Genomic DNA, 26,977 nt, shown 5'->3' on the forward strand with positions numbered 1-26,977 from the left:
ATGGCTGAAGGAGAGAGAGGACTAGGGGTCTGACTTCAGGCACTGGGCACAGAAGGATCCCACTCTTTTGCTGTAATCAACTTTAGTGAGAAACAGACACTACTTGGGGCAAAGGGGCCCACTCTATTGATAGTGACAGAATAGTTTCATTGGCCTTTGGCTTTAGAGAAAGAGTAATAAATGATCATAATGACTTTAACCCAGGAGATAAGATTGAAAATTAATAGTCTAGGAGGGACGAGACTCCTAGAAAGAGCAGAAAAAAATATATGCAAACCTGTGTTGTGCTGATCCATGGACTGAAGGAGCACTCAAGCTCTTCTTTCTCTCTGGACACCAGTTACACCTGTCTCTGCTCCTCTGATTAGAGTTACTCTTGTTGCCTCCACACTGAAACTAATGTGTAAGCAAGGATTAATGTGATGAGGACAAGATAGAGATAGTGTCAAACTTCCCTTGTTAGTTGTTTCGCACAGTGGCTTTGATATTCAAAATATCACTTCTATGAATTCCCCTTTCTTTTCTGAGAATGGTAGAGCAAGAGTTAATGTGAGGCAGTGAGCACATTGGAGTGAAGAGTCTCTGGGTTTAAATTCTATCTAATTCAGCCATATTGGGCCTCCGTGTTCTTCTTTATACAAGTGAGACTAAGCCCAGCCAATATGGCTCCGTGATTGAGTGTCTACCCATGAACCAGGAGGTAACTGTAAGATTCCCGGTCAGGGCATAAGCCTAGGTTGTGGGCTTGATCCCCAGTGGGGTGTGTACAGGAGTCAGCCAATCAATGATTCTCATCATTGATGTTTCTATCTTTCTCTCCCTTTCCCTTTCTCTCTCTCTCTCAAATCAATTAAAATAACTTTTTTTTAAAAAAAAAAAGTGAAACTAAGAAGTGCCTATATTGAGTCATATTTAGGATGCTTATCTGAAGCTTCAGAATGGTCAGTGGAGATGGCAGTGCTTACACTAAAAAAGGAGAGTTCTAACAGTTTTAGTCACTCCATACATGTGATATTCTGTTCTGCATATGTGTAAGAAAATAGATCAGATTCTATAAATCAGATCTCATCTATATCTTTCCTACAATCTTGCTCTTATTGAAAATGAGAAGAGAAGAAAGTATTGTCTACACAGTCTTACTCTCCTACCAGTATCTGGCCTGGTAGTTTCACACACATTGTAGTGTCATAGGAGGGCCTGTGGGGGCAAAGAGCAACCTGGCATTTGGTGGGGGTAGCTCAGCCTCTGAATATTGCAGAGCCAGCTCCTTCACCCTGAACCCAGAGAGGAAGGGTTGGATTTCATGAGAGCTGACACCATAAGATTTTGCTTTGTGCACTGTTCACCTTGCAAGCCTCAGCTCAGCAATTTCTGGAGGAGACATACTTAAATGCACTCTGTTAGATCCTGTTGAACTGCCTGCATTAAAATGTAATTGCATTATTGAGAAGTCTTCCATTCTCATTTGTCTCTGGGGACACCTGTGAAGATTGGTGTGGAGACAGCTCCCCAGGTAAGAACTTGTGCTTCTCTCCTCCCCGACAAAAGATAGGCATTGATTTTGAAATCCTCTCCACTTAAGTGACACAAATCAAAATGCTCCTATTGTGTTATGTTCAGTAACTCCATATACCAAAGGAAAATACATGTGGCACCTACTCTGTAAAAGCAACTTGTTAGGCACTATGAGCATTTTCCTGCAGGTTTCTGATCTGAACTGATAAATGAATGAGGAGAGAGTTGGGCACATTCTGGGAGCAGGTGGGTGAGTAAAGCACTTCTGTTGGAGACACAGCAAACATCACTATATCTAATCCTCCTGGTTATAACTTTTTTGTTTAAAAGTTTAAAGGTCAGTAAAGTGTTGGCACAGCCTGATGACAGAGCCACGTCCTTGAACATAGGACCCAGGGGGAGGTTCTCCATCTCACACTCTGCTGCCTGAAGATTGCACAGCGTGCTACACGGGTTCTATTAAGAACCTCAGCTCACCTGTTGGGGGAGGAATCAGATCAAAGTACACTTTTCAAGATCACTACACTCAGAGGACATATTTCACCTTCTGGAATAATCTGCTGCTTCTTGTCTTTCCCCGAGGATCTCTGCAGAGACTGAATGAGAGAACAGCTTTGCAGGTGAGAACAAGGGAGAATCATTGCTCTGGGACCCCTCGTCTCCTTTTGCTTCCCCTCTGTAGGGGAGTGATTCAGAATGCTACTGCTGGGTGTGCATGAACATTTCTGGTTCATTTGTGTTGAGCATTCTGCAGGGGAAAAGAAAGCACTTCCATTTGAGGAACCTGTTTTAGGAACCTAGGGTGTATAGGGCAGTACCCTAGATCTGTGAGAAATTCTTGACTGACTAAAGTCAGGCTTTTGCTTTGGATTGGTAAATAAATGTGAGAAGAATTGGGAACTTTCCATTGGTTGCGCAGAAAATGTAACAGCCCTTGGGAAGGAATATGCTGATTCAGGTGACATTTATATAGCAGTTTGTAGACATACTATACAAACGTTATCTTCTTTAATCCTTGGTAACATTCTAAGATAATCAGCTTTTTTTCCCTTGGATAAATAATGACTAGGAAAATTAATTTCCCTGCTTAACATTTCAAAAGGAGAAGGTATAGTCTAGTGCAAGGACTAAAATGCAGATGAGATTAATTGCTAACTTAAAATCATAGATAATAAATGTAATGTTAGTAATCTCAGCTGAACTGTAATTTTCCTAACTTTTTCATGTTCATTTTAAGACTCTCCTATTTGGCACCATAAATATCATAACTTTCATGTGAATGGGTCTTAGAGTAGTAAAATAATGATGGTCATTCCTTATGTAAATTATTTTTATAAAGAGAAACAAATTGTGTGCGGTACTTTCCCATCTGTTAATTTTAATTCACAAAAGTTCATGGACATCAAAAGTAGAACAAGGGTGAACCTTAAATGGTCATTAAAGTAGGTAGATAAATGAATCTAGACAGCAGTGACTTTCTCCTGATATCTACAGGGGTTTGCAAATCCAAGTTTTAACACAATTGGAGCCTCATAAGAATACTTTTCTCCATAGTTCCTAACAGAGGGAGTTAGCCTATACTTCCCAGGGATATGGCAACTAACACCATCCTCCTCCCCAGTTCTCCCGTGAGAACCCTATAAACTTCCACTTAGAAGTAATGGCTCCCTCTTGTGAAATCTCATAGAGTTTAGGCAAAACTCTTGATTTTCCTTGTCCACCATTTTTAGTCAGCATGCTTGATCCAATCATCTTGAGAATCCCAGTTTGATGCAGTAAATCAAAACAGACAAATGCTCTTCATATTATGTAGTAATATACACTATATACACCTCACCCTTAGGTTTAAGGGCGGGATAAAGTTCAAGAAGAGGTAAGGATTGGGGATACGCTAAGTTAATCAGTTTTTAATATAATTTAATTATAAAATTGAAAAGAAAAATTATTTCTGTTTCAGACCACATCAAAATGTCCCCCATAAAAAAGGCTGTATCAAAATATCATCAAATCCACAGCACATATATGAAGTAATTTAGGGGCATTTTCTTTAGTTATGCACCTGTTTTATTTCCTTTATTAGTTTATGAGTTCTTAAAAGATAGTTTGTTCAAGTTTCTTCTAAGCTCACAGTTGCTCACATTATTGATCAGAGTTGTGTGTTTCAGTCAGGGTTCAAAGAGAAGCGGAAGTAGATGTGTCACAGGATTCAGCCGTCTGCACTTCTGTGTGGTAGTTCAGCAATTTTGGTAGGCTGTTTCTTCCCATATGCTGCTGAAGACTGAATTACTAGAAGAGGTAGTTGGGAAAGAGAAATTAATTTAAAGTGGAAGAGAATAAGAACAAGCTAAACCCACAGCACAAGCTGGCCCTCACCGGAACAGAGACCTCATCAATTCTTGCTGACTTTGGCCTTGGGAGAATGGGTACCCTGCAGAAGCCAGGCTCCTTCATTAGGGAGCTGAACACCATGCAGCTGATGACAGTGAAGGTGAAGGCAAACCCAGGGGACAGTGAAACCCTTGCCAGCCCAGCCACTGCCTCATGTCTCCAAGTCAGCTACAAAAAGCCTGTGGCTCCATCCTGCCTTCCAAGTCCCCCATAGAATCCCATAAAATCCAAAGGGAATTCCAGGAAATATAGTCCAGCCAAGCTGAAGTACACCTTACAAAGCCACAATAGTAAAGTTCTCAATCAATAGTATGGTGATTACCAGAGGGAACTGGGGTGGCACCGGTGGAAGAGGTAAATGGGGGATAAATGATGTTGGAAGGAGACTAGGCTTTGGATGGTGAGCAGATGTGCAGATGATGTATTGCAGAACTGCACTCTTGAAACCTACATAATTGTATTGACCAATGTAACCCTAATAACTTCAGTAAAAAGTCTCAATCAGTGTTTATGGAGTGAATGAATAAATAAACAGGTTAATACTTAGATTTCCAGGCTAGTCACAAGTCCATTTACGTATAATGAAGCTGGGCCAAAGTATTGCTAACTAGAAAACAACTCTAGACTTAGGGAAGGAGAGAATTTATTTGAAAGGATTATTGCAAGAAGGAGAAAGGGGACTGTTATAATAGGGAGGGAGACTACTTCAACAGGGAGAACCCTAGAACTTCTTTTGTAAAAAGGAGTAAGCAAGACACATGGAGTATCTTTCTGCCAAGGGTGGTCTTCTGCTGCCAATGCTGGACCCAGGCTGAGTGTGGGTCAAAGTTCAGTCCTGTGTAGAGGAGAGAGGCTTAAAGTTTAGTTAAATCCGCTAACACTTTGTTAGCACATCAGAACTTTGTCCTGGTAGATCGGTTTGCTAACCATTTACGAGGGAAGTGTAAACAGGTTTAGAGAGAATCCCCAAGGAAGCGAGAAATGCAAAAGAGGCAGGAAGCATACAGCTCAGAGAATGTTTTACCCTGAGTTCAGCCTCTTCTTGGTAGGGACTAAGAATGGGGTTATATGCTGACTCAGTCCAGGGAAGGAGAGAAAATGAACTCAAGTTTGGTTAACAAGCAGTTTGTTCTGAAATGTCAGTGGGGATTCACAATTAGCTAATCATTCATGAGAGAAACACTGGCAATTTGGAGCATCAGCATCTGGCTTTATTAGAGGTAAACAAGGAGGACAGCCATGTGTCTTAAGTCAGATGGGGGAAGGCTGGTTGCTTGCAGTGAGCCATTTCAGAAATGCAAATTCGGTGGAAGAAATTCTTTAATCATTCATGTTTTCCAGGATAAGAGGACTTGAGTAAAATTCAAAATTGTCCATCTGCCAAAGAATTGCATCTACTGAAATACACTTTGGCCCCAGCATTTTGGCCAGCTTTGAGAATTAGCTCTACAAGTCTTCTTGCTTTACGTATTTGAAAGGTATTGTTGAGGATTTACTGTATGTAAATTATATCTCAATTAAGCGGAACAACAGTAATAAAAATAGCCCAGAGAACTTTTAAAAATATATATAATTATACATCTCCTATTCCCTTAAGAACTTCTAAATAATAATATACCAGAACCAGGATTAAGTAATTTTAATTTTTTCAGATGGCTCTAACACATAGTTGAGTTTGGAAAATGTTTCATTACATCATTGATTTGTCTCCTATATAAGGGCTCTTTAATTTTTTTTTAATTTTTTTTTTGCTCTAGAAGCAAGAAAAGATATATGCTTTATTTAAGTTAAAGTAATAACAATAATAAAAATGGCTGACACATACTGAATACTACTCCATGCCAGGCACCCTGTAAAGATTTAAAATTAAATGTCTCATTTACCATATGCCAGATTCCATGAATTCTCCCCCATTTAAACCTCATCACAAATTCTTGTGTAGAAAAAGAGTCATTCAATAGACTTTTTGGCTGACAGTGTGGTTGAATATTGCTTCTACTAATGATAATAATCATTATCATTAGTATAATCAGGATACTTATTATAATCATTAATTGAGTGCTTACCATGTCCCAGACACTGTTCTAAGAAGCTTACATGTACTGATTTATTTAACTGTTCAATTACTCTGTGGTGCAGGTACTATAGTCATTGTCATTTATAGAGAAGAAAACCAAGGCACAGAGGAATTAAGTAACTTGCCCTATGTCATATAACTTCTAATGGAAGCTTAATCTCAAAGGATGGTCATTCATGCTTAGAGAATATATTTCTTAATCTCTGTGAATCCTTAATTATTGGAATGCTGGATGGTGTAAAAATCAAAATAATAATTTCAGAAATATTTTTTAAAGTTTAAAAACAGTACAAATAATTTCAGAAAGAGGCATCTGTGCTTTCTGCCAGGCTTATCCTTCCTTAGAGTTGGTGAAGACTTAGTGAATGGGCACCAGTGAAATGACTGGGATAAAGGTCAGACCATTAGTTAGAACGCCTCCTCTGTCTGCTTTGTGTCTCCATATGTCTTCTAGCACTTCTCATTCCTTGATGTTTCTTAATCCCCTCTTTAGGATAAGGTACCTGCCAAGATGTTCCAATTACAAGGCCCACAATTGCTACAGATGCTAGAGAAATCCTTGAGGAAATTCCTCCCTGAGTCCCTAAAGGTGAGAGTGGAACCTTCTAGGGGAAAAAAGGAATATTGACTGACTATGAAAAAGGTGGGAAAGAGAATTAGCATTCACTGAGCACCTGTTCTATGCCAGGCACTCACTCATCTTGCATCTCACATAGTTCACATCATCTTGCTGCCAGGCAGGTATATTATATCGATGTAACCAAAGAAGATCTGGAGGCTCAGTTATATGGCTTGACCAAAACCACACCAGTAGTGAGTGGCAACACTATGATATAAACCCACTATGATCTTTGCTATGTGATGACCCAAGATCATTCCCTGTGCCCTTCTAAGAGTAATGTCAGATAGCAATGGAAGTGTTTCCATAATTTCAAAATTGGCTGTAACTAACACATTCATGTTTAAATTATTTTTTCTAAACAATCAAGTAACTTATGAAAGGTTAACCATTATGATTCTTCTTTGAAATTAGTAACAGATCAATTTCTATTTTGTCAATCCCAAATGTATTATGTTCAATTTGAGGTGACACAGAAATTTAGTTTTAGAAATGGAACATGATCTTTTACCAGAGAGAGGGTTTTTTTGGTTGTTTATTTATTTATTATTTTTTGCAATAATGTATGTTGAAAAGGGACTAGAATATTACCAGTGATAAATGTCATTGCATTATGATCAAGCTATCAATTCACCAAAAAGACAAAAAAATGCTAAAATGTATACAGAGACTCAGAGTACATGAAGTAAAAACTAATGGAACTGAAAGAAGAAATAGGGAAACCCACAGATGTAATTTAAGAATCCAGCACTCCCCTCTCAATAATTTAGAGAATAGACATAAAACCTGTAAGGATATGGAAGAACTGAACAATACTATGAGCCAACTTGAACTAACTGATATTTATGGAATACTTCCCTCAACAACAGTGGAATACATATTATTTTTAAATGCACATTGGACATTTGCCAAGATAGATGATATTTAAAAACATTTTTTAAAGAATTGAAATAATATAAAGTATATCCTTGAACAATATGAAATTAAACTTAAAATTTAACAAAACCTGAGAAGTATCTGGAAAATGCCTACATATTTAGAAATTATACAATACACTTCTAAATAAATGATGCTTTAGTGTCATACAAAAAATTAGAAAATACTTTATTGGAATGAAAATGGAAATGCACCATCTCTAGTTTTGGGACGCAATTTAAGCAAGGATAAGTGGGAAATATATAGCATTCAGTACTTGTACTATAAAAGAATAATGTTCTCAAATCCATGTTTTAAGCTTTCACCTTTATAACTAGCAAAAAAAAATGAGTAAATTAACTCTAAAGCAAACAAAATTAAGGAAATTATAAAAGACTAGGGGCCTGGTGCATGAAATTCATGCACTGGGGGGGGGGTCCCTCAGCCCAGCCTGCCTCCTCTCACATACTGGGAGCCCTCAGGGGATGTCCTACTGATGGCTTAGGCCCTCTCCCTGCCCCCCTTGGGGAGTGGGCCTAAGCCGCAGTCTTGCCTCTCTTTGTGGGGGCTGATCAAGGAAAGGCACCACCCCCATCACCCCGCTGCTGCAGCCACTGCCAGTCACCGCAGCCACCAAGGTGTTTTCATCAACATGGACTCCAGTCCCTTCACCATGAAAAAAATGACAACTTTCTTTAGGCATTTTCAAGATGTGTCTTTCTTTTTTTTTTTTAATTTCTTTATTGGTTAAGGTATTACAAATGTGTCCTCATCCCCCCATTAACCCCCAACCTCCCCCCCAACTCATGTCCTCATCCCCCTGTTGTCCATGTCCATTGGTTTGGCTTATATGCATGCATACAAGTCCTTTGGTTGATCTCTTCCCCTTACCCCCACCCTCCCCTACTTTCCCTCTGGGGATTGATAGTTTGATCGCTGTTTCTCTGTCTTTGGATCTGTCCCTGTTCATCAGTCTATGTAGTTCTCTATATTCCACAAATGAGTGGGATCATATAGTATTTATCTTTCTCTGACTGGCTTATTTCACTTAGCATAATGCTCTCCAGTTCCATTCATGCTGTTGCAAATGGCAAGAGTTCTTTCTTTTTTACCACAGCGTAGTATTCCATTGTGTAGACGTACCACAGTTTTTTAATCCACTCATCTGCTGATGAGCACTTAGGCTGTTTCCAAATCTTAGCTATGGTGAATTGTGCTGCTATGAACATAGGGGTGCATATATCCTTTCTGATTGGTGTTTCTGGCTGCTTGGGATATATTCCTAGAAGTGGGATCACAGGGTCAAATGGGAGTTCCATTTTTAGTTTTTTGAGGAAACTCCATACTGTTTTCCACAGGGGCTGCATGAGTCTGCATTCCAACAGCAGTGCAGAAGGGTTCCTTTTTCTCCACATCCTCTCCAACACTTGTTGTTTGTTGATTTGTTGATGATAGCCATTCTGGCAGGGGTAAGATGATACCGCATTGTTCTTTTGATTTGCATCTCTCGTATAATTAGTGACTTTGAGCATGTTTTCATATGTCTTTCGGCCTTCTGTATGTCCTCTTTTGAAAGTGTCTATCGAGGTCTGTTGCCCATTTTTTTATTGGATTGTTTATCTTCCTATTGTTAAGTTGCATGAGTTCCCTGTAAATGTTGAAGATTAAACCCTTATCGGTGATATCATTGGCAAATATGTTCTCCCATGCAGTGGGCCTTCTTGTTGTTTTGTTGATGGTTTCCTTTGCTGTGCAAAAGCTTTTTATTTTTATGTAGTCCCATTTGTTTATTTACTCTTTAGTTTCCATTGCCGTAGGAGCATTATCAGAGAAGAAATTCTTTCAGCATATGTTTGCGATTTCGCTGCCTGTGGATTTGTCTAGTATTTTTATGGTTTCCTGTCTTACGTTTAAGTCTTTTATCCATTTTGAGTTTATTTTTGTGTATGGTGTAAGTTGGTGGTCTAGTTTCATCTTTTTGTATGTATCTGTCCAATTTTCCCAACACCATTTATTGAAGAGACTGTCTTCACTCCATTGTATTCTCTTGCCTCCTTTGTCAAATATTAATTGGGCATAGTGGTTTGGGTCGATTTCTGGGTTCTCTATTCTATTCCATTGGTCTATATGTCTGTTCTTGTGCCAGTACCAGGCAGTTTTGAGAACAGTGGCTTTGTAATACAGCTTGATATCTGGTATTGGGATTCCACCTACTTTGTTCTTCTTTCTCAGGATTGCTGCAACTATTCAAGGTCTTTTTTTATTCCAGATGAATTTTTGGAGTGTTCATTATAGATCTGTGAAATATGCCATTGGTAATTTAATGGGGATTGCATTGAATCTATAGATTTCTTTGGGTAATATGGACATTTTGATGATGTTGATTCTACCAATCCATGAACACGGTATGTTCTTCCATCTGTTTATGTCTTCCTCTATCTCTTTTTTCAGTGTCCTGTAGTTTTCGCATATAAGTCTATTACCACCTTAGTTAAATTTATTCCTAGGTATCTTAATTTTTTTGGTGTGATGGTAAGTGGGATTGCTTTTTTAGTCTCATTTTCTGTAAGTTGTGTGTAAAGAAATGCCATAGATTTCTTGACATTAATTTTGTATCCTGCTACATTGCCGAATTCATTTATTAAGTCTAATAATTTTTTGATGGAACCTTTAGGGTTCTCTATGTACAGTATCATGTCATCTGCGAATAAGGACAGTTTTACTTCTTCTTTTCCAATTTGGATGCCTTTTATTTCTTCTTCTTGTCTGATTGCAATGGCTAGTACTTCCAGTACTATGTTGAACAGGAGTGGTGAGAGGGGGCATCCCTGTCTTGTTCCTGTTCTTAGGGGGAATAGTTTTTGCCCATTGATTATGATGTTGGCTCTGGGTTTGTCATAATGGCTTTTATTATGTTGAGGTATGATCCTTCTATTCCTATCTTGCTGAGAGTTTTTTTATCAAGAAAGGGTGTTGGATTTTGTCAAACGCTTTTTCTGCATCAATTGATATGACTATGTGGTTTTTATCTCTCAATTTGTTTATGTGATGTGTCATTTTTATTGATTTGTGGATATTGTACCATCCTTGCATCCCTGGGGTAAATCCAACTTGTTCATGGTATATGATCTTTCTGATGTACTGCTGGATCCGATTTGCTAGGATTTTGTTGAGGATTTTGGCATCTATGTTCATGAGGGATATTGGCCTGTAATTCTCTTTCATTGTGTTGTCTTTACCTGGTTTTGGTATTAGGGTGATGCTGGCTTCATAGAATGAGCTTGGAAGTGTTCCTTCCTCTTGAATTTTTTGGAATAGTCTGAGGAGGATAGGTTTTAGTTCTTCCTTGAATGTTTGGTAAAACTCCCCTGTGAAGCCATCTGGCCCTGGGCTTTTGTTTGCTGGAAGCTTTTTGATTACTGCTTCAATTTCTTCCATAGTTATTGGCCTATTGAGATTTTTAGATTCTTCCTGATTAAGTTTTGGAAGGTTGTATTTTTCTAAGAATATGTCCATTTCCTCCAGGTTGTCTAGTTTGTTGGAGTAGAGTTGTTCATAGTATTTTTTAACAATCCTTTGTATTTCTGTGGGGTCTGTTGTTATTTCTCCTCTTTCATTTCTGATTTTGTTTATTTGTGTCCTCTCTCTTTGTTTTTTGGTGAGTCTGGCTAGAGGTTCATCAATCTTGTTCATCCTTTCAAAGAACCAGCTCTTGATTTTGTTGATATTTTGTATTGTTTTTTTGGTCTCTATGTCGTTTATCTCCGCTCTGATCTTTATTATTTCTTTCCTTCTGCTTAGACTGGGCTTTTCTTGTTGCTCTCTCTCTAACTCTTTGAGTTGTAGGGTTAGGTAATTTATTATCATTGTTTCTTGTTTCTTGCAGTAGGTTTGTAGAGCTATGAACTTCCCTCTCAAGACTGCTTTTGCTGTATCCCATAGATTTTGTATTGTTGTGTTTTCATTGTCGCTTGTTGCCATGATGTTTTTTATTTCTTCTTTGATCTCTCTGGTAACCCAGTCATTGTTTAATAGCATGCTATTTAGTCTCCATGTGTTTGATTTTTTTGGATTGTTTTTATTGTAGTTGATTTCCAGTTTTATGCCATTGTGATCTGAGAAGATGCTTGATATGATTTCTATCTTCTGGAATCTGAAGAGACTTTGCCTGTGACCCAAGATATGGTCTAACTTTGAAAATAACCCATGTGCACTTGAGAAGAATGGATATTCTGTGGCTTTGGGATGAAATGTTCTGAAGATGTCAATTAATTCCATCTGATCTACTGAGTCATTTTGGATTGATGTTTCTTTGCTGATTTTTTATTTAGAGGATTTGTCCAATGGTGATAGTGGGGTGTTAAAGTCCCCTACTATGATTGTATTGCTGTTAATCTCTCCCTTGATCCCCTCCAGAAGTTTTCTTATGTATTTGGGTGTTCCTATACTGGTTGTGTATATGTTTACCAGAGTTATTTCTTCTTGTTGGATTGCTCCCTTTAGTATTATGAAGTGGCCTTCCTTATCTCTTTTTATGTCCTTCACTTTGAGATCTAATTTTTCAGATATAATATTGCTACCCCAGCTTTTTTTTCACTTCCATTCACCTGAAAAACCTTTTTCCATCCCTTCACCATCAGTCTGTGTGCGTCTTTTTTTCTGAGGTGGGTTTCCTGTAGACAGCAGATATATGGGTCATGTTTTCTTATCCACTCAGTTACCCTATGTCTTTTGATTGGGGCATTTAATCCATTTACATTTAAAGTTATTATTGATAGATACATGTTTGTCGCCATTTTTATTCTTTACCCCTGTGTTTCTTCTTCATTTCCTATTTTTTCTTTTTACAGCAGACCCTTTAGCATTTATTGCACTGCTGGTTTGGTGATAATGAATTCCCGTAGTCCTTTTTTGTCTGTGAAGCTCCTGGTTCCACCCTCAATTTTGATTGATAGCCTTGCTGGGTACAGTATTCTTGGATTCAGACCCTTCCTTTGCATGACTTTGTATATTTCATTCCATTCCCTTCTTGCCTGATGCGTTTCTGTTGAGAAATCAGTTGCTAGCCTGATGGGGGATACTTTGTAGGTAACTTTCTGTCTCTCTATGGCCACTTTTAAGATTCTTGCTTTGTCGTTAGTGTTTGCCAATTTAATTATAATGTGCCTTGGTGTTGGTCTTTTGGGGTTCATTTTGTTTGGGACTCTGTGAGCTTCTTGGATTTGTGTGAGCTTTTTCTTCCCTATATCAGGGAAGTTTTCTGTTGTTATTTTTTCAAACAGGTTTTCTATTTCTTGCTCAGTTTCCTCTCCTTCTGCTCCCCCTATTATGTGGATGTTGTTTTGTTTTGTGTTGTCCCAAAGTTCTCTTAGGCTCTCCTCCTGCTTTTTAATTTTTTTTTCTAGAAGCTGCTCTGCTTGGGTATTTTTTCCTACTTTGTCTTCTAGCTCACTGATGTGGTCATCTGCTTCTTCTAGTCTACTGTTGATGCTTTCTATTGAGTTCTTTATAGCAGTGATGTCATTTTTCATTTCTTCTTGGTTCTTCTTCATTTCCTCTTGGTTCTTACACATATTGTTGAATTTGTCTTCTATTCTTTTCATCCACCTTATGACCATTTCTCTGAATTCTTTCTCTGACAGGTTGCTTGCCTCCATTGCCTCCATTTTGTTTACTTCCTTTTCTGGTGATGCCTGTTTTTCTTTCATATGCGGGCTGTTTCTTTGTCTCCCCATGACCTCTTTTTTCCAGGTGTTTGGTTATGTAGTTCTCTCTCTGCTGCATTTATTTAAAGGCATAAAATACAACACAACAAGGCACAAAGCACAAGGCACTGAACACAAATGTATTCATGAATCTAATAACCCCAAATAAAGGTGACCACCAGATCAAAGAGAATTAGGGGATAATGAAGAAAGAAGAGAAAAAGAAAAAAGAGGAAAAAAAAGAAAAAAAGGAGTGCAAAAATGAAATTGGGAAAAGGAAAAAAAGTAATAGAGAAAAGAAAGAGAATGAAATAGAAGAGGGGAAGAAACTATTTATATGTGGAGAAAACTCCAATAGAACAGCCACTAATCCCAACAAATTCCAGCAACAGAATGCAAACTACAAACAACAATTGATATCAAGTGAGGCGAGGGAAAGCAGGAGCAAAAAAATAAATAAATAAAATAACCGGTAAAAAAAAAAAGAAAAACAAAAACAGAAAAATAGAAAGAAAAAGCAAAACAATCTCGCAAACAAGCATAAAAAAAACCCAATATACTGAACAATCAAGTAAACAACAACCAAATGACAGAGAGAGAGAAAAAAATGTGGATAGTGAAGAAAGAGAAGAGAGAGGTGTATATGGATTTAGAGCGTGGGATTGGAAATTAGATATATAAGTAGTGTGAAATTTTAACAGGGGGTAAAAAGAAGGAATAGAGAAAATCTAAAGCAGGAATAGGGTAAGAGAAACAGGACAACAAAAGGGGAAAAGTGAGGAGGAGAGTTTTGGCGTAAAGGTAAAGTTGAGGTAGAGTAAAATGATGCTAAAGGAAAGATGAAAATAGAATTTAGAACACTAATCCCAAAATAAGATAAAGAGAAAATATAATGACACTTTTAAAAGAAGTAAAATGGTAGTAGTAATAATACTGGTTAAAAATAAATATGTAGTAATTAAAAAGGTAAAATCAGGTGATGAAAAAAGAAAAAAAAATTAGTTTCTTAAGTAAAAGGTGAAAAAAATAAATAAATAAAAATGTGCAGTAGTGAAGGTCCTTCAGTTCCTCTACTCTTCTGTTTGACACGCCTTAGTCCTGTCAGGTATTCAGGAGAGTGTTGAAGTTCCCTGCGATACACTGTTCCTCCGTGTTGTAAACCACAGTCCTGATTTTAAAGCAGGCCGTATTTATTTCCCAGACTACCTTTATTTGTGTTTACAGAAGAGTCAGTTTGTGGTTCAGCCTCTGGGTGGCAGTGTTTCTGGATTGACCTCCGAGGCTATAAGTCCTCTCTAGCCAGTAGTTTGGGAGAGCTGTTTCTGCCACAGAGCTGTTTCTTTTATTGTTACTCCCAGCTCTGATTCCCAGATTCCACAAAAACAACTTTTCCCTGCAGTCTCTGCGAGTGGCCCCAATTGGGCAATCCTTTCCGTGAGGAGGAGCAGGGCTCCTCTGAGTCCACGTATTCACGCTGCTTTAGATCCAGTGTTTCTGGGTCAGTAGCTGATTCCTGGATGCCATGGTTGCAGGGTCTCTGGATGTATACGCTTCCGAAAAAAGCCATTCAAGATCTCAAGATGTGTCTTTCATAGGATATTATTAAAAATAATTTTTTATTATTTTTTATCCTCACCTGAGGATATGTTTCCATTGATTTTTAGAGAATGTGGAAGAGAAAGGGAAAGACAGAGAGAAACATCAAAGTGAAAGGAACTCTTTGATTGGTTGCCTCCTGCATGAGCACTGACCTGGGCCCCAGCCAAGGAAGAGCCTGCAACCTAGGTACATGCCCTTGGTCAGAATTGAACCCAGACCCTGTGGTAGGCAAGCCGAGGCATTATCTACTGAGCCAAACCGGCAAGGGCAGGATATGATATTTCTTAGCCCCTTCAGCAGCAGACCTTCATTTTTTTTTCTCCAGGAGTGAGGTGGAAAAACTCTACATCACCTTCTTGGATTCTTATTAACCAAGTTCCTAAGAATATTACCAGTGGCATACAGGGAGCTTAGCCAATGAGCGGTCAGAAAAGGTGTTTTCTCTGTAGTTCACACCAATCACCGGCTCGGCCCCTACCCAGGCCTAAGGCCTTAGGCAGGGCATTAGGCCTGGGCAGGGGACTCCCAGCCCCTTGCAATTGCCAGCTCTGCCCCTTCCCAGGCCTCAGGCCTCTGGCTTGGGCGTTAGGCCTGGGCAAGGGGCCCCCAGCCCGCTACGATAGCAGGCTCTGCCTCTGCCCAGGCCAGAGGAGCATTAGGCCTGGGCAGGGGACCCCCAGTCCCCTCTGATTGCCTGCCCAGGCCTAAGACCTCTGGCCGGGGCCTTAGGCTTGGGCAGGGGACCCCCAGCCCGCTCTGATAACAGCCTCCGCCCCTGCCCAGGCCTCAGGCTTCTGGCCGGGTGTTAGGCCTGGACCAGGAACCCCCAGCCCACTCCGATCGCCTACCCAGGCCTCAGGCCTCTGGCTAGGGTGCTAGGCCTGGGCAGGGAACCCCCAACCCCCTCAGATATCAGGCTCCGCCCCTGCCCTGGCCAGAGGGGCATTAGGCCTGGGCAGGGGACCCCCAGCCCACTCCGATGGCCCTCTCCGCCCCTGCCCAGGCCTCAGGCCTCTGGCCAGGGCATTAGGCCTGGACAGGAGACCCCCAGCCTGCTCCAATCGCCTACCCAGGCCTCAAACCTGTGGCTGGGGCGTTAGGCCTGGGCAGGGGACCCCCAGCCGCATGTGATCACTGGCTCCACCCCTACCTAGGCCTCAGGCCTCTGGCTGGGGCTTAGGCCTGGGCAGGGGACCCCCAGCCCCAAGCGATCACCAGCTTCACCCCTCCCAGACCTCAGGCCTCTGGCTGGGGCTTAGGCCTGGGCAGGGGACCCCCAGCCCCAAGAGATCGCCAGCTCCACCCCTTCCCAGGCCTCAGGCCTCTGGCCAGGCATTAGGTCTGGGCAGGGGATCCCCAGCCCTGTGTGGTCGCTGGCTCCGCCCCTGACCAGGTCTCAGGCCTCTGGCTAGGGTGATTGCTGGCTCCGCCTCCCCGGGTGGCATCTGGCGCTGCCCGCCCTGCCTCCCCGGTCCCCAATCTGCAGCCTGGATCTTATGGGCGGTGTCTAACGCTGTCCACCTCACCTGCAGTATGCAAATTTAACGGCCATCTTTGTTGGGTTAATTTGCATACTCTTCTGATTGGCTGGTGGGCATAGAGAAGGTACAGTCAATTAGCATCTTTGTCTTTTATTAGTGTACATTAGGTGTAACTATGTAAGTAAGTGGAATAAAATGGAAAAATATGTCACTAAATTCTACATTGTGAATGTGAATAATTTTTAATTAATTTATTTTATATATCTGTATACTTGACTATATTTTTATAATGTTCCTGTGATTTAACCCCAAAATCTATTTCCATTGGAGTAATAAAGTAGACAGTTTGAAGCAGGTGCCCTACCAGTTACTTACCGTAATTTCATAGAAATAATTCTTTTTATTTTTTTGTAATTTTTTAAATTAAATCTTTATTGTTCAGATTACTACAGTTGTTCCTCTTTTTTCCCCCCATAGCTCCCCTCCACCTGGTTCCCACCCCACCCTCTGTCCTTACGACCCCCCACTGTCCTCATCCATAAGTGTACGATTTTTGTCCAGTTTCTTCCCGCACCCCCCACACCCCTTACCCCCCCGAGAATAGTCAGTCCACTCCCTTTCTATGCCCCTGATTCTATTATATTCACCATTTTATTCTTTATTCTGTTCATCAGATTATTTATTCACTTGATTTTTAGATTCACTTGTTGATAGATGTGTATTTGTGGTTCATAATTTTTATCTTTACCTTTTTCTTCTTCTTCCTCTTCTTAAAGTGTTGTAAATGTTTCCCTCCATGTCCCACATGATTCAGGGTTCAGGATCTGGAAGAGGAACCTCACACAAATGAAAGAGAAAAGACAAGAGATAATTTGGGAATATTGGGGGGCCAGGCGGGTAAGTCCAAGTCAAGAGGAAGGACTTCCACCGGTGCTCAGGCCGCACCAACTATTTTATAGTCAGAAGTAAACAAGGTAGTGGTTACCATAGTTACACTGTTCTTCTGAGTTTCACTTGTTTTGACCATAGTTACACTTCCTGCACTTCCCTCAGCCCATTAGCTTCCCAGATAAGATCTAGGGAGTGTTATAAGGTCAAGCCTAATTATGCTAAGAGGACTGTGCCCTCTAAGCTGGGACTTGTTTGTGACTTTGCCAACAGGTCAGTCTGAGGCTTAACTCTATATTGGCTCCCCACATTAAAGAATACCTTTCAGCATTTCATATACTACGGGCTTGGTGGTGGTGAACTCCTTTAGCTTTTTCTTGTCTGTGAAGCTCTTTATCTGACCTTCAATTCTAAATGATAGCTTTGCTGGGTAAAGTAATCTTGGTTGTAGGTTCTTGGTATTCATCACTTTGAATATTTCTTGCCACTCCCTTCTGGCCTGCATAGTTTCTGTTGAGAAATCAGCTGACAGTCATATGGGCACTCCCTTGTAGATAACTGACTGTCTTTCTCTTGCTGCTTTTAAGATTCTCTCTTTGTCTTTTGCTCTTGGCATTTTAATTATGATGTGTCTTGGTGTGGTCCTCTTTGGATTCCTTTTGTTTGGGGTTCTCTGTGCTTCCTGGACTTGTAAGTCTATTTCTTTCACCAGGTAGGGGAAGTTTTCTGTCATTATTTCTTCACATAGGTTTTCAATATTTTTCTCTCTCTCTTCTTCTGGCACTCCCATAATTCGGATGTTGGTACGCTTGAAGTTGTCCGAGAGGCTCCTTACACTATTTTCATATTTTTGGATTCTTTTTTCTTTTTGTTTTTCCGGTTTGTTGTTTTTTGCTTCTTCGTATTTCAAATCTTTAACTTGATTCCTGCAATCCTCTAGTCTGCTGTTGGAACTCTGTACAATATTCTTTACTTCAGTCATTGTATGCTTAATTTCTAGTTGGTTCTTTTTCATAACCTCAAGGGTCTCACTAGATTTCTTGAGGGTCTCATCAAATTTATCGGCGGTTTCTAGAAAATTCTTGAAAAACCTTATAAGTGTGGTTTTGAACTCTATATTCAGTAGTTTGCTTTCCTCCATTTCTGTCATTTGTGACCTGATTCTTTGTCTCCACATTTTTTATGCTTCCCTGTGTTGATAGAGTGGCTTTCTGTGCTAGGTGTCCTATAGGGCCCAGTGGCTCAGCCTCCCCAATTACCTGAGGTGGACACTCTTGGTGCACCCCTTTGTGGGCTTTGTGCACAGGCTTGTTGTAGTTAAGTCTTGATTGTTGTAGGTATCACTGGGAGGAACTGACCTCCAGGCCAATTGGCTGTGAGAACCAGCTGTGTCTGCAGTGGGAGAACTTCTGTGCTGGAGACACCCTTCTGGGGCAAGACTTGCTCCAGTGGGGCTTTGGTGCTCACTGAGTCTGCCCCCTGAGTGTGTCCCTTATGGATCTGAGGAGTTGTAATCTGGATGGTCACATTCTGACCACTGGGTACACTGGCTCTTGGATTTCTAAGGAGGTGCTAATTTAGCCTCTGCCTGAGGCTACCTCGCAGGAGCTATGGAGAGATCTTCAGATTCCTCTTCTTTGTTTGGGGTTTGGAGGTGCCCAGATGAGGCCCAGCTGTGAAGCAATGCAAGCTGCTGTGGGGCCTTGGGACTTCTTTTGGAAGTTCTCGGTCTCTCTGACCCAGATGAAGTTTGTTAGGTAATTTTCAGATTGAAAAGGGCCAGGCCTTTCATATGACAAGCCTCTGGGCACAGCTTGGGTGGGGCGGGGTCTCAGGGAATCAACAGGGTGGAGCAAACAGTTATGGCTGATCTTCAGTCCTACCCTAAGAGGCCTCATGTCTCAGTGTCCTGGTAATAGCTGCAAGCACCTCTGAGAGAAAGCCGCCCTTGAGTTCCGACCGATGCCAGACAGTCCAGTTTCTCCCCATATGAGTCTGTGTCCCCAGAGACTTGCCTGGAACTGGAGTTCAGAGCAATCAGGAGCTTGAGACTCCCTCCGGATTGAAAAAGACAACCGCATCCTCAGTTGCCAGCCCTTTTCACGTGCGCCTCTGTACCTCTGCACTTTACTTCCACACCTCCTCTGAGTCTCAGTGTGCTTTCCTCTTTCCTTCTAGTTGTAGTATTTCCACTCAGCCAGCCTTCCTGTGGTTCTAGATGATGTCCATTTTGTCTTTTAGTTGTATTTTTGAAGTGATTGCGTGAGGCAGCAATTTCCAGTGTTTACCTATGCCACAATCTTGGTTTCTCTCCATAGAAATAATTCTTATCTTGATCAAACAGGGCACTGAGCCATCTCTTCCTAATAAACTGACCTTCTCACTTTCTCATCATGTACAGGTTTATGGGACTGTTTTCCACATGAACCAGGGAAACCCATTCAAGCTAAAGGCCCTGGTGGACAAGTGGCCTGATTTTAATACAGTGGTTGTCCGCCCTCAGGAACAGGTAGGATGCCAGATGTGGAATCATACACTTGTATTTGCTATATGTGCCTACAATGCACATGGCAATGTAGAACCAAGGAAAAGAGAAATAAATCACAGTGATGGTGAAAAAATCCTCATCCTCAAGTAGCTCACCTTCTGGAGGAAAAGGTGGCTAAGCAAGTAAATTATAATTTGATAAGAAGTGTGTAACAACAGATGATGCACAACATACAGAAATAGCACAGACAGAAGCTGATTGAACTGTGGAGGTTGAAGATGGAGGGCACAGGAAAAGCTTGGAGGCACATCTTAGTGGAACCTTTACCTGAACTATATTTTGTAGATAATTATATTTTTTTAGGCTGAGAAGGAAAAGAGAACATAGAAAGGGCAGGACAATGAGTTGGGGTGATTCTAAAAAGTAAATTCATAATACTAGAATTTCCATATACATTTTGGGAAAACATTTAAAAATTAGTGCAACTCTATATCAAAAACAAAAATTATAAGTTCACTTTAAAACATCCAGTGAAATGATCAATTTATAACAAATACAAGTAGTATATCTTTCAGACAAATAAAAATTACTTCTAAAGCCACTAAGTTAGACAATATATAAAATGAATAAATTTATGTTAATAGCAAAAACTGAACTGACATAAAATTATAAAATAAATTAAATAATTATAACTTTTATTTTAAATATGTTAGTGGTATCATTGCTTACTGAGTGTATGTTGTACATTTTCTAACTATGTAAAAAAAAAAAGGCTGTTTAATTCTGCACTAGTCCTGGTAATATTTTCCTGTGTCTCCTTCTTTTAACAATCTCATCTGTTTTTTAATAATTTTAGGGGATCTTTCTAAGTAAGCAGTTTCTTTGTTCTTCTAGAACTACAATGAGTATAACCATAGTATTGTTTTAAGAATGCATTTCTAATCAGATTTCATCTTCTTTGGCTTCATTAAATATAGATGGAGATTTTAATCCAGAGTAATCTACAACCAAATTTGAAACTGTCATGTTCATAGTTTTTGTGTTCTGCAACTGTTTCAAATGTAGTAAAATTTATTCTTGCAATAGAAGCTTTCTTTGTCAACTGTTTGTAGATCATCCTGAGGAGGATGGAAATACAGAAGAATGCTGTCTAAGTAGTTATGTCTTTGTTTAATTTGGTATTTTAATGCAATATATGGGTAAAAATGGTATTGTTCTGAAATTTTACATCATAAATTGAATACTTGAGTCTCTCATCTTGATCACACGATTTAAATGATTCAGAAATAATTGTAATGCATCAATAAAAATACCAATATTTTAGTACTTAAATATGTCACATTGCAAAGGAATAAAAAAAAGTATTGCAATCATGAACTACATGGAATTTGCATTATTTCCCGATCACCAATGACAACAGGAGATGGTTGATAATTGGGATCATTACACCAATACTTACCAAATCTACTCCAAGGACCCGAAGAACTGTCAGGAATTGCTTGGCTCACCAGAAGTCATCAATTGGAAACAGCATTTGCAGATCCAAAGTAAGTAAGAAGAGTAGGAAGTGTGCTGACTCACTTCTCTGCCCTGATAATTTCCACTATGACTCTTATCTTTCTCCGTACTTCAGACCGTCAGCCTGCTGTCAGTTTTTTTACTCAGCTGTGAATATACCTGTAATGGGGGGAAACACCCTCAAACTTGCAAAACAATGGGCTACATATGGGAAACAACATAACGCCTTGATAGCCAAGAATTTATGCCATATTTGCAGACATATCCAGAATTGCCTAGGGCCAGTGGTCAGCAAACTCATTAGTCAACAGAGCCAAATATCAACAGTACAATGATTGAAATTTTTTTGAGAGCCAAACTTTTTAAACTTAAATTATATAGGTAGGTACATTGTTATTAACTTAGTTAGGGTACTCCTAAGGCTTAGGAAGAGCCACACTCAAGGGGCCAAAGAGCCGCATGTGACTCGCGAGGCACAGTTTGCTGACCACGGGCCTAGGCTGATTGGGTGCCAGAGCAGAGCTCTCCTCAGGTCCCAGGGCTTTCCATGCCTGGAATAAGAATGACAAGTTCTGCCTTAAAGCACCTCTTGGTCATTAAGGAAACCGTCATGGTTATGAGCATGCCATCCAGAATCACACTCCCTAGGACGGCATTTGTCTGTCACTTGCTATATCATCTTAGCCATATGACATATGTTCCCTGAGATAATATATAAAAACTAGAGGCCCGGTGAACAAAAATTTGTGCACTTGGGGCTGGGGGGAGTCCCTCAGCCCAGCCTGTGCCCTCTCACAGTCTGGGACCCCTCGGGGGATGACCACCTGCTGGCTTAGGCCTGCTCCCCGGGGGATTGGGCCTAAACTAGCAATCAGACATCCCTCTGGCAGCCCGGCAGCCCTCAGAGGATGTCCACTTGCCAGCGGGGAGAAGACCTAAGCTGCAGTCGGACATCCTTAGCGCTGCCAAGGAGGCAGGAGAGGCTCCCACCACCACCACTGTACTGGCAGCCATCAGCCTGGCTTGTGGCTGAGCAGAGCTCCCCCCTGTGAAAGTGCACTGACCACCAGAGGGCAGCTCCTGCACTGAGCATCTGCCCCCTGCTGTTCAGTGTGTGTCATAGTGACCAGTCATTCGCAGTCTTTCTGCTGTTAGGGTCAGTTTGCATATTACCCTTTTACTATATAGGATAGAGGCCTGGTGAAGGGGGGGCGGGGGACTGGCTGGTTTGCCTTGAAGGGTGTCCCAAATCAGGGTGGGGGTCCCGCGTGGGTGCCTGGCCAGCCTGGGTGAGGGGCTGATGGCTGTTTTCAGGCTGGCCGGTGACTGAAGCTCCCAGCCTCTCCTTTTTTTCTTTTTTTTTTTATTCTGGGATTTACTTACCTTCTATAATTGAAACTCTGTTGCCATCACTGGCGCTCCCAGCTCTGAGACCACGGCTGGCTGAAAGCAGGTATCTGGGGTTTGTTTGGCTTCTATAGTTGAAACTTTGTTGCTTTTGGAGCTGTTGCTTTTGGAGCTGAGAGCCAGGCCGCGGCAGGCAGGGAACCTTGGCTCACTCCATCACTGGAGCAAGCAAGCCTCCTGCTTGCTTCAGCTGTGTGGCTGCTGGCCACCTTCTTTGTTGGCAGTTAATTTGCATATCTTGCTGATTATCCAATGGGAAGCATAAAAGAGGTATGGTTAATTACGCTTTTTGTCTTTTATTAGATACGATGAGGATAATGGTAGCTAAAGCACAAGGGAATTGAAAAGATTAGGTGAAATGTTGAATAGAAATTGCTTAGCACAGTGGTCAGCAAACTGCAGCTCACGAGCCACATGTGGCTCTTTGTCCCCTTGAGTGTGGCTCTTCCACAAAATACCGACTTCTGCGCATGGGCCACAAAGTTTCAATTGCACTGTACATGCACGCCCGCACTTGGTATTTTGTGGAAGAGCCACACTCAAGAGGCCAAAGAGCTGCATGTGGCTCGCGAGCAGCAGTTTGCTGACCACTGGCTTAGCACAATACTTGGATGTGTCAATTAACTTGGACTGAAAAGCAAACCTCAGAATTCTGTGAATCAACATTTGGGCTGGGCTTTGCAAGACAGTTCTTCTGCTGGTTTAACCCAGATTTACTCATGTGGCTGCAGGGTATTTATGGATGGACTCTGAGCTGGTTGCTCTAGCATGGTCTCACTCACATGCCTAAATGACAGTTCTGGCTATTGGTGCTGGCCACCTTGGTGACAGCATGATAGGAGCACAAGTCCTCAGCTGACTACCCTAATCCTATCCATATGGTGTTGGTCTCAACGAAACCAGGAGCACGATGAAAGCCCCTGGTGCAAGCCCTCTTTAGCCTCTCCCTACATTGAATTTACTCTTTTCCATTGGCAAAAGCAAGCCATATGGCCAAGGTCAGATGCAATGCAGGAGGGGACTATTCCAGGAAAAAGATACAAAGAGACATGGGCACATTGTGGGTTATTCCTGCAACAATCTGCCATACTATGAACTGAGTAAACACACAAGAGATGTTTGCTACTACTGTTTTAATAATGCCCCTCCTGTGATTATGAAAACAATACAGTCATGTAGCCCAGAAAATTTGGTTCCAGTCTTGGCATTGCCACAAATTGTATGACCATGGTTGTGAATGAATCTCTGAGGATGTTCATTGCACAAGTCTTGACTACATGATGCTCGATCACACATTGGCAGTACCAAGCCAGAACATAGGTTTTTAGACTGTAAATGTAGACATTTACCACTCTACTGGACAGCTTCACCATAAAATGTACTGAAATAATTGCATGACTCTTCTAAACCCCATCTAGGTTCCCAGCCCAACCTGAATGAGGTAATACAAAATCTCGCAGCCAGCAAATCCTTCAAAGTCAAGCACACAGAGCGCTTTCTCTATGTGGTGGCTGACACTGTAAAGAAACTGATTCCTTCTCTGTTGGATGTAAAGAACTTACCACCTGGTGGTGGCAAACCCAAGGCCATGTAAGTTTGAGAAAAGTCATGGGACTACTCACACCTCCCATTCCTGAAGTAGCCTCCCAACTTCTCTTCCTGCTTTCACTCCTGCTTCCCTACAGTCAATATTCTTCAAAGCAGCCAAATCATTGTTTTCAGAAATGTATCATAGACAATACAGACAAGAACAGATATAATAAGTACTCATGAACTTTACTTTTCTCTTGGAACTTCCATAGCAATCAAGAAATGTTTAAACTCTCATCCCTGGATGTTACCCATGCTGCCCTGGTGAATAAATTCTGGCATTTTGGTGGCAATGAGAAGAGCCAGAGATTCATCGAGTGCTGTATCCAGAAGTTCCCCACGTTCTGTCTGCTGGGGCCTGAGGGGAACCCTGTGTGCTGGGACCTGATGGACCAGACAGGAGAGATACGGATGGCAGGCACCCTGCCTGAGTACCGGAAGCAGGGCCTCATCTCCTATGTCATCTATATCCAGACCCAGGCTCTTAACAACCTTGGCTTCCCCATATATTCTCACACTGACAAGAATAACAAAATAATGCAGAAAATGAGTTACAATCTGCATCATATCCGCATGCCTTGTACCTGGAATCAGTGGTACTGTGTGCCTCTGTGACGCCGTCCTACAAACAAGTGTCAGATGGGCCCCAACATGTGGCTGGAGCAATGGATGGGTGGGCAGAGAGAAAGAATAAATTGTACATAATTGTAATTATCAGTAAAGCAGTGGGCTCTGGGGAGGCAGTGTGAATGTCCAATACCATGGTCCCTGCACTCAAGTCACTGCTGGCTTCCCTTAGGTGTATCAGGTTGAAGCAGCCCCAGGCACTCCACATGGTTTAGTTCCCCCACGCTTCTGGGGATCTCCATGACACTCTCATCAGCTGCATGCTGCCCAGAATGGCTTCTCCTAGAACTCCTATTGTGTGGATCTGTAGAGCCTTGCCAGATTTTCCAGAGAGAGGTAATACTAGTTTCTGAGCATTATGACTTACTCTTCTCTCTTTCTATGGTATTTCTCCTAATGATCAGCAAGTGCACTCTGCTCAGTAGGTCTGTAGAGATTATCCTCTCCTCTGCTGCTCTGTCCATACATTAAAGGATTACACACTAATATGTATGAAATACCAGGTTAAACATAGTGTACATGATATGGCAGGGAGAGTTTCGAAGAAACAGACTAACTTATATTAGCCTGACTCCTCCTCACTCCCACACCAAGGAAAATGATTCAATGTTGCTTCTAACAGCAGAGCTTTCTAAATCCACCCAAACCCCAAACAATAAAGAGATTTTGTGTTTGATTGTACAAGTTGAAGTGAAGTGGTTTATGATGGGAAGAGCCTGGGTTGGTTTATGGAGAGTGGGAAGACCCAGACCCAGGGAGGTGGCTATTTATTGAGAAGACTGAAGTTTAGGGGGAGGGCAGTACATCATGAGTACCTACTGTTTCACTTGACCTTGGCACATTATTTCAGGATGCCTAAATTCTATGCAGACCCGACAATAGTCTCATGGGAAAGTCTGGTTGATGGTGTTGAGCAAGTTTTGTCCTGGTTGGATCAGGGTAGTTGGGAGAGTTTCCTGCCCCAACATTTCAATAGGAACAGCACTAAACCTTGGCACTGGGCAACAAAGAGAAAACTGGACTGAAGATAGTCATCTGGATTAAGAACCTGTTTGCTTTCGGTCCAACTACAACTAGAATTAGGCTGTAGAATTGAGGATGAAGGCCCCAAAAACAGAGAAACCAATGTGTGAGGTTTAATTTCTTATCCACTCAAAAGAGTGGAGGCTCAGTTTAGAGAAGGGATTCTCAACCTTGGTACAATGGGCGTTATAGAGTGGACAATTTTTTTCTCATGGGTCCATCCTTTGTATTTAGAGGATATGGTGCAGGATCCCTGCTCACTACCCACTGGATGTCAGTAACACTTTCCATTCCAGTTATGCAACTAAAAATGTCTCCAGCTCTTGATAACCTCCCCGGGTGGCAGAATCAGCTTCAGTTGAGAGCCACTGGTTTAGGAGTTTAGGTTCTCTCACTTGAGGATGCATCTGAATCACTTAGGGGGATTGTTAATACAAATAGTGGGCCTCACCCCTAGATTTTCTGATTCAGTGGATTTGGGGTAGATTTCCAGATTCACATTTCTAACAAATTTCCTGATGCTGCTGGTCCAGGAGCCATAGAACTATAGATGAAAATTAATATTGCACACTTCTTAGATATATTGTTTTGCCTTAATAGTTATAATGTAAATTTTTAAAAATAAATGTTTATTGATTTCAGAGAGGAAGGGAGAGGGAGAGAGAAATAGAAATTTCAATGGTGAGAAAGAATCATTGATCAGCTGCTTCCTGTATGTCCCCTACTGGGGATCAATCTGCAACCTGGGTATGTGCCCTGACCAGAATTGAACCCGGGACCCTTTAGTCCCCAGGCCAACAATCTATCCATTGAGCCAAACTGGCTAGGGCAACATAAATTTTTTTCTAATTGATATGTCATATTTCATAAAATTATTTTTTTAATTCAGTAGACATTCAATACTTTATATTCACTGCAGCTATATATTACTAGAGGCACAATGCACAAAAATTTGTGCACTTGGGTTTCCATCAGCCCGGCCTATACCCTCTTGCAGTCTGAGACCCCTTGGGGGATGTCCGACTGACAGCTTAGGCCTTTTCCTCAGGGGATCGGGACTAAGCTCTCAGTCAGACATCCCTCTGGAAGCCTGGGAGTCCTCAGGGGATGTCTGACTATGGCTTTGGCCAGCTCCTT

General features: G+C 41.3%; 1 protein-coding gene across 4 annotated transcripts; it reads left to right on the forward strand.

Annotated features, from left to right (window-relative positions):
* Positions 1-1,920: 1,920 nt before the first annotated feature.
* On the forward strand, positions 1,921-25,494 carry LOC118664990 (glycine N-acyltransferase-like). Of its 4 annotated transcripts, XM_036325774.1 has the most exons (7): positions 2,023-2,135; positions 5,245-5,381; positions 6,474-6,569; positions 19,589-19,696; positions 21,096-21,222; positions 24,019-24,190; positions 24,403-25,494. In XM_036325774.1, the coding sequence occupies exons 3-7, from the start codon at positions 6,492-6,494 to the stop codon at positions 24,803-24,805; spliced, it is 888 nt and encodes a 295-aa protein (XP_036181667.1). In that variant the 5' UTR covers positions 2,023-2,135; positions 5,245-5,381; positions 6,474-6,491; the 3' UTR covers positions 24,806-25,494. The 4 variants fall into 4 exon arrangements, with proteins under 4 accessions (XP_036181670.1, XP_036181667.1, XP_036181669.1 ...); XM_036325777.1 differs by lacking the exon at positions 5,245-5,381 and having other exon boundaries at positions 1,921-2,135; XM_036325776.1 differs by lacking the exons at positions 5,245-5,381; positions 19,589-19,696 and having other exon boundaries at positions 2,029-2,135.
* Positions 25,495-26,977: the final 1,483 nt, after the last annotated feature.

The sequence above is a fragment of the Myotis myotis genome, unplaced genomic scaffold (genome assembly GCF_014108235.1).
Source record: "Myotis myotis isolate mMyoMyo1 unplaced genomic scaffold, mMyoMyo1.p scaffold_m19_p_10, whole genome shotgun sequence".
Lineage (NCBI taxonomy): Eukaryota > Metazoa > Chordata > Mammalia > Chiroptera > Vespertilionidae > Myotis > Myotis myotis.

Bases quoted from the DNA above. Each gene is read 5' to 3' on its own strand.
- LOC118664990 (XM_036325777.1), top strand. From the start codon at position 6,492: ATGTTCCAATTACAAGGCCCACAATTGCTACAGATGCTAGAGAAATCC. The intron at 6,570-19,588 runs GTGAGAGTGGAA...CATCATGTACAG, and splicing joins TCCTCCCTGAGTCCCTAAAG to GTTTATGGGACTGTTTTCCA. The intron at 21,223-24,018 runs GTAAGTAAGAAG...AACCCCATCTAG, and splicing joins ACAGCATTTGCAGATCCAAA to GTTCCCAGCCCAACCTGAAT.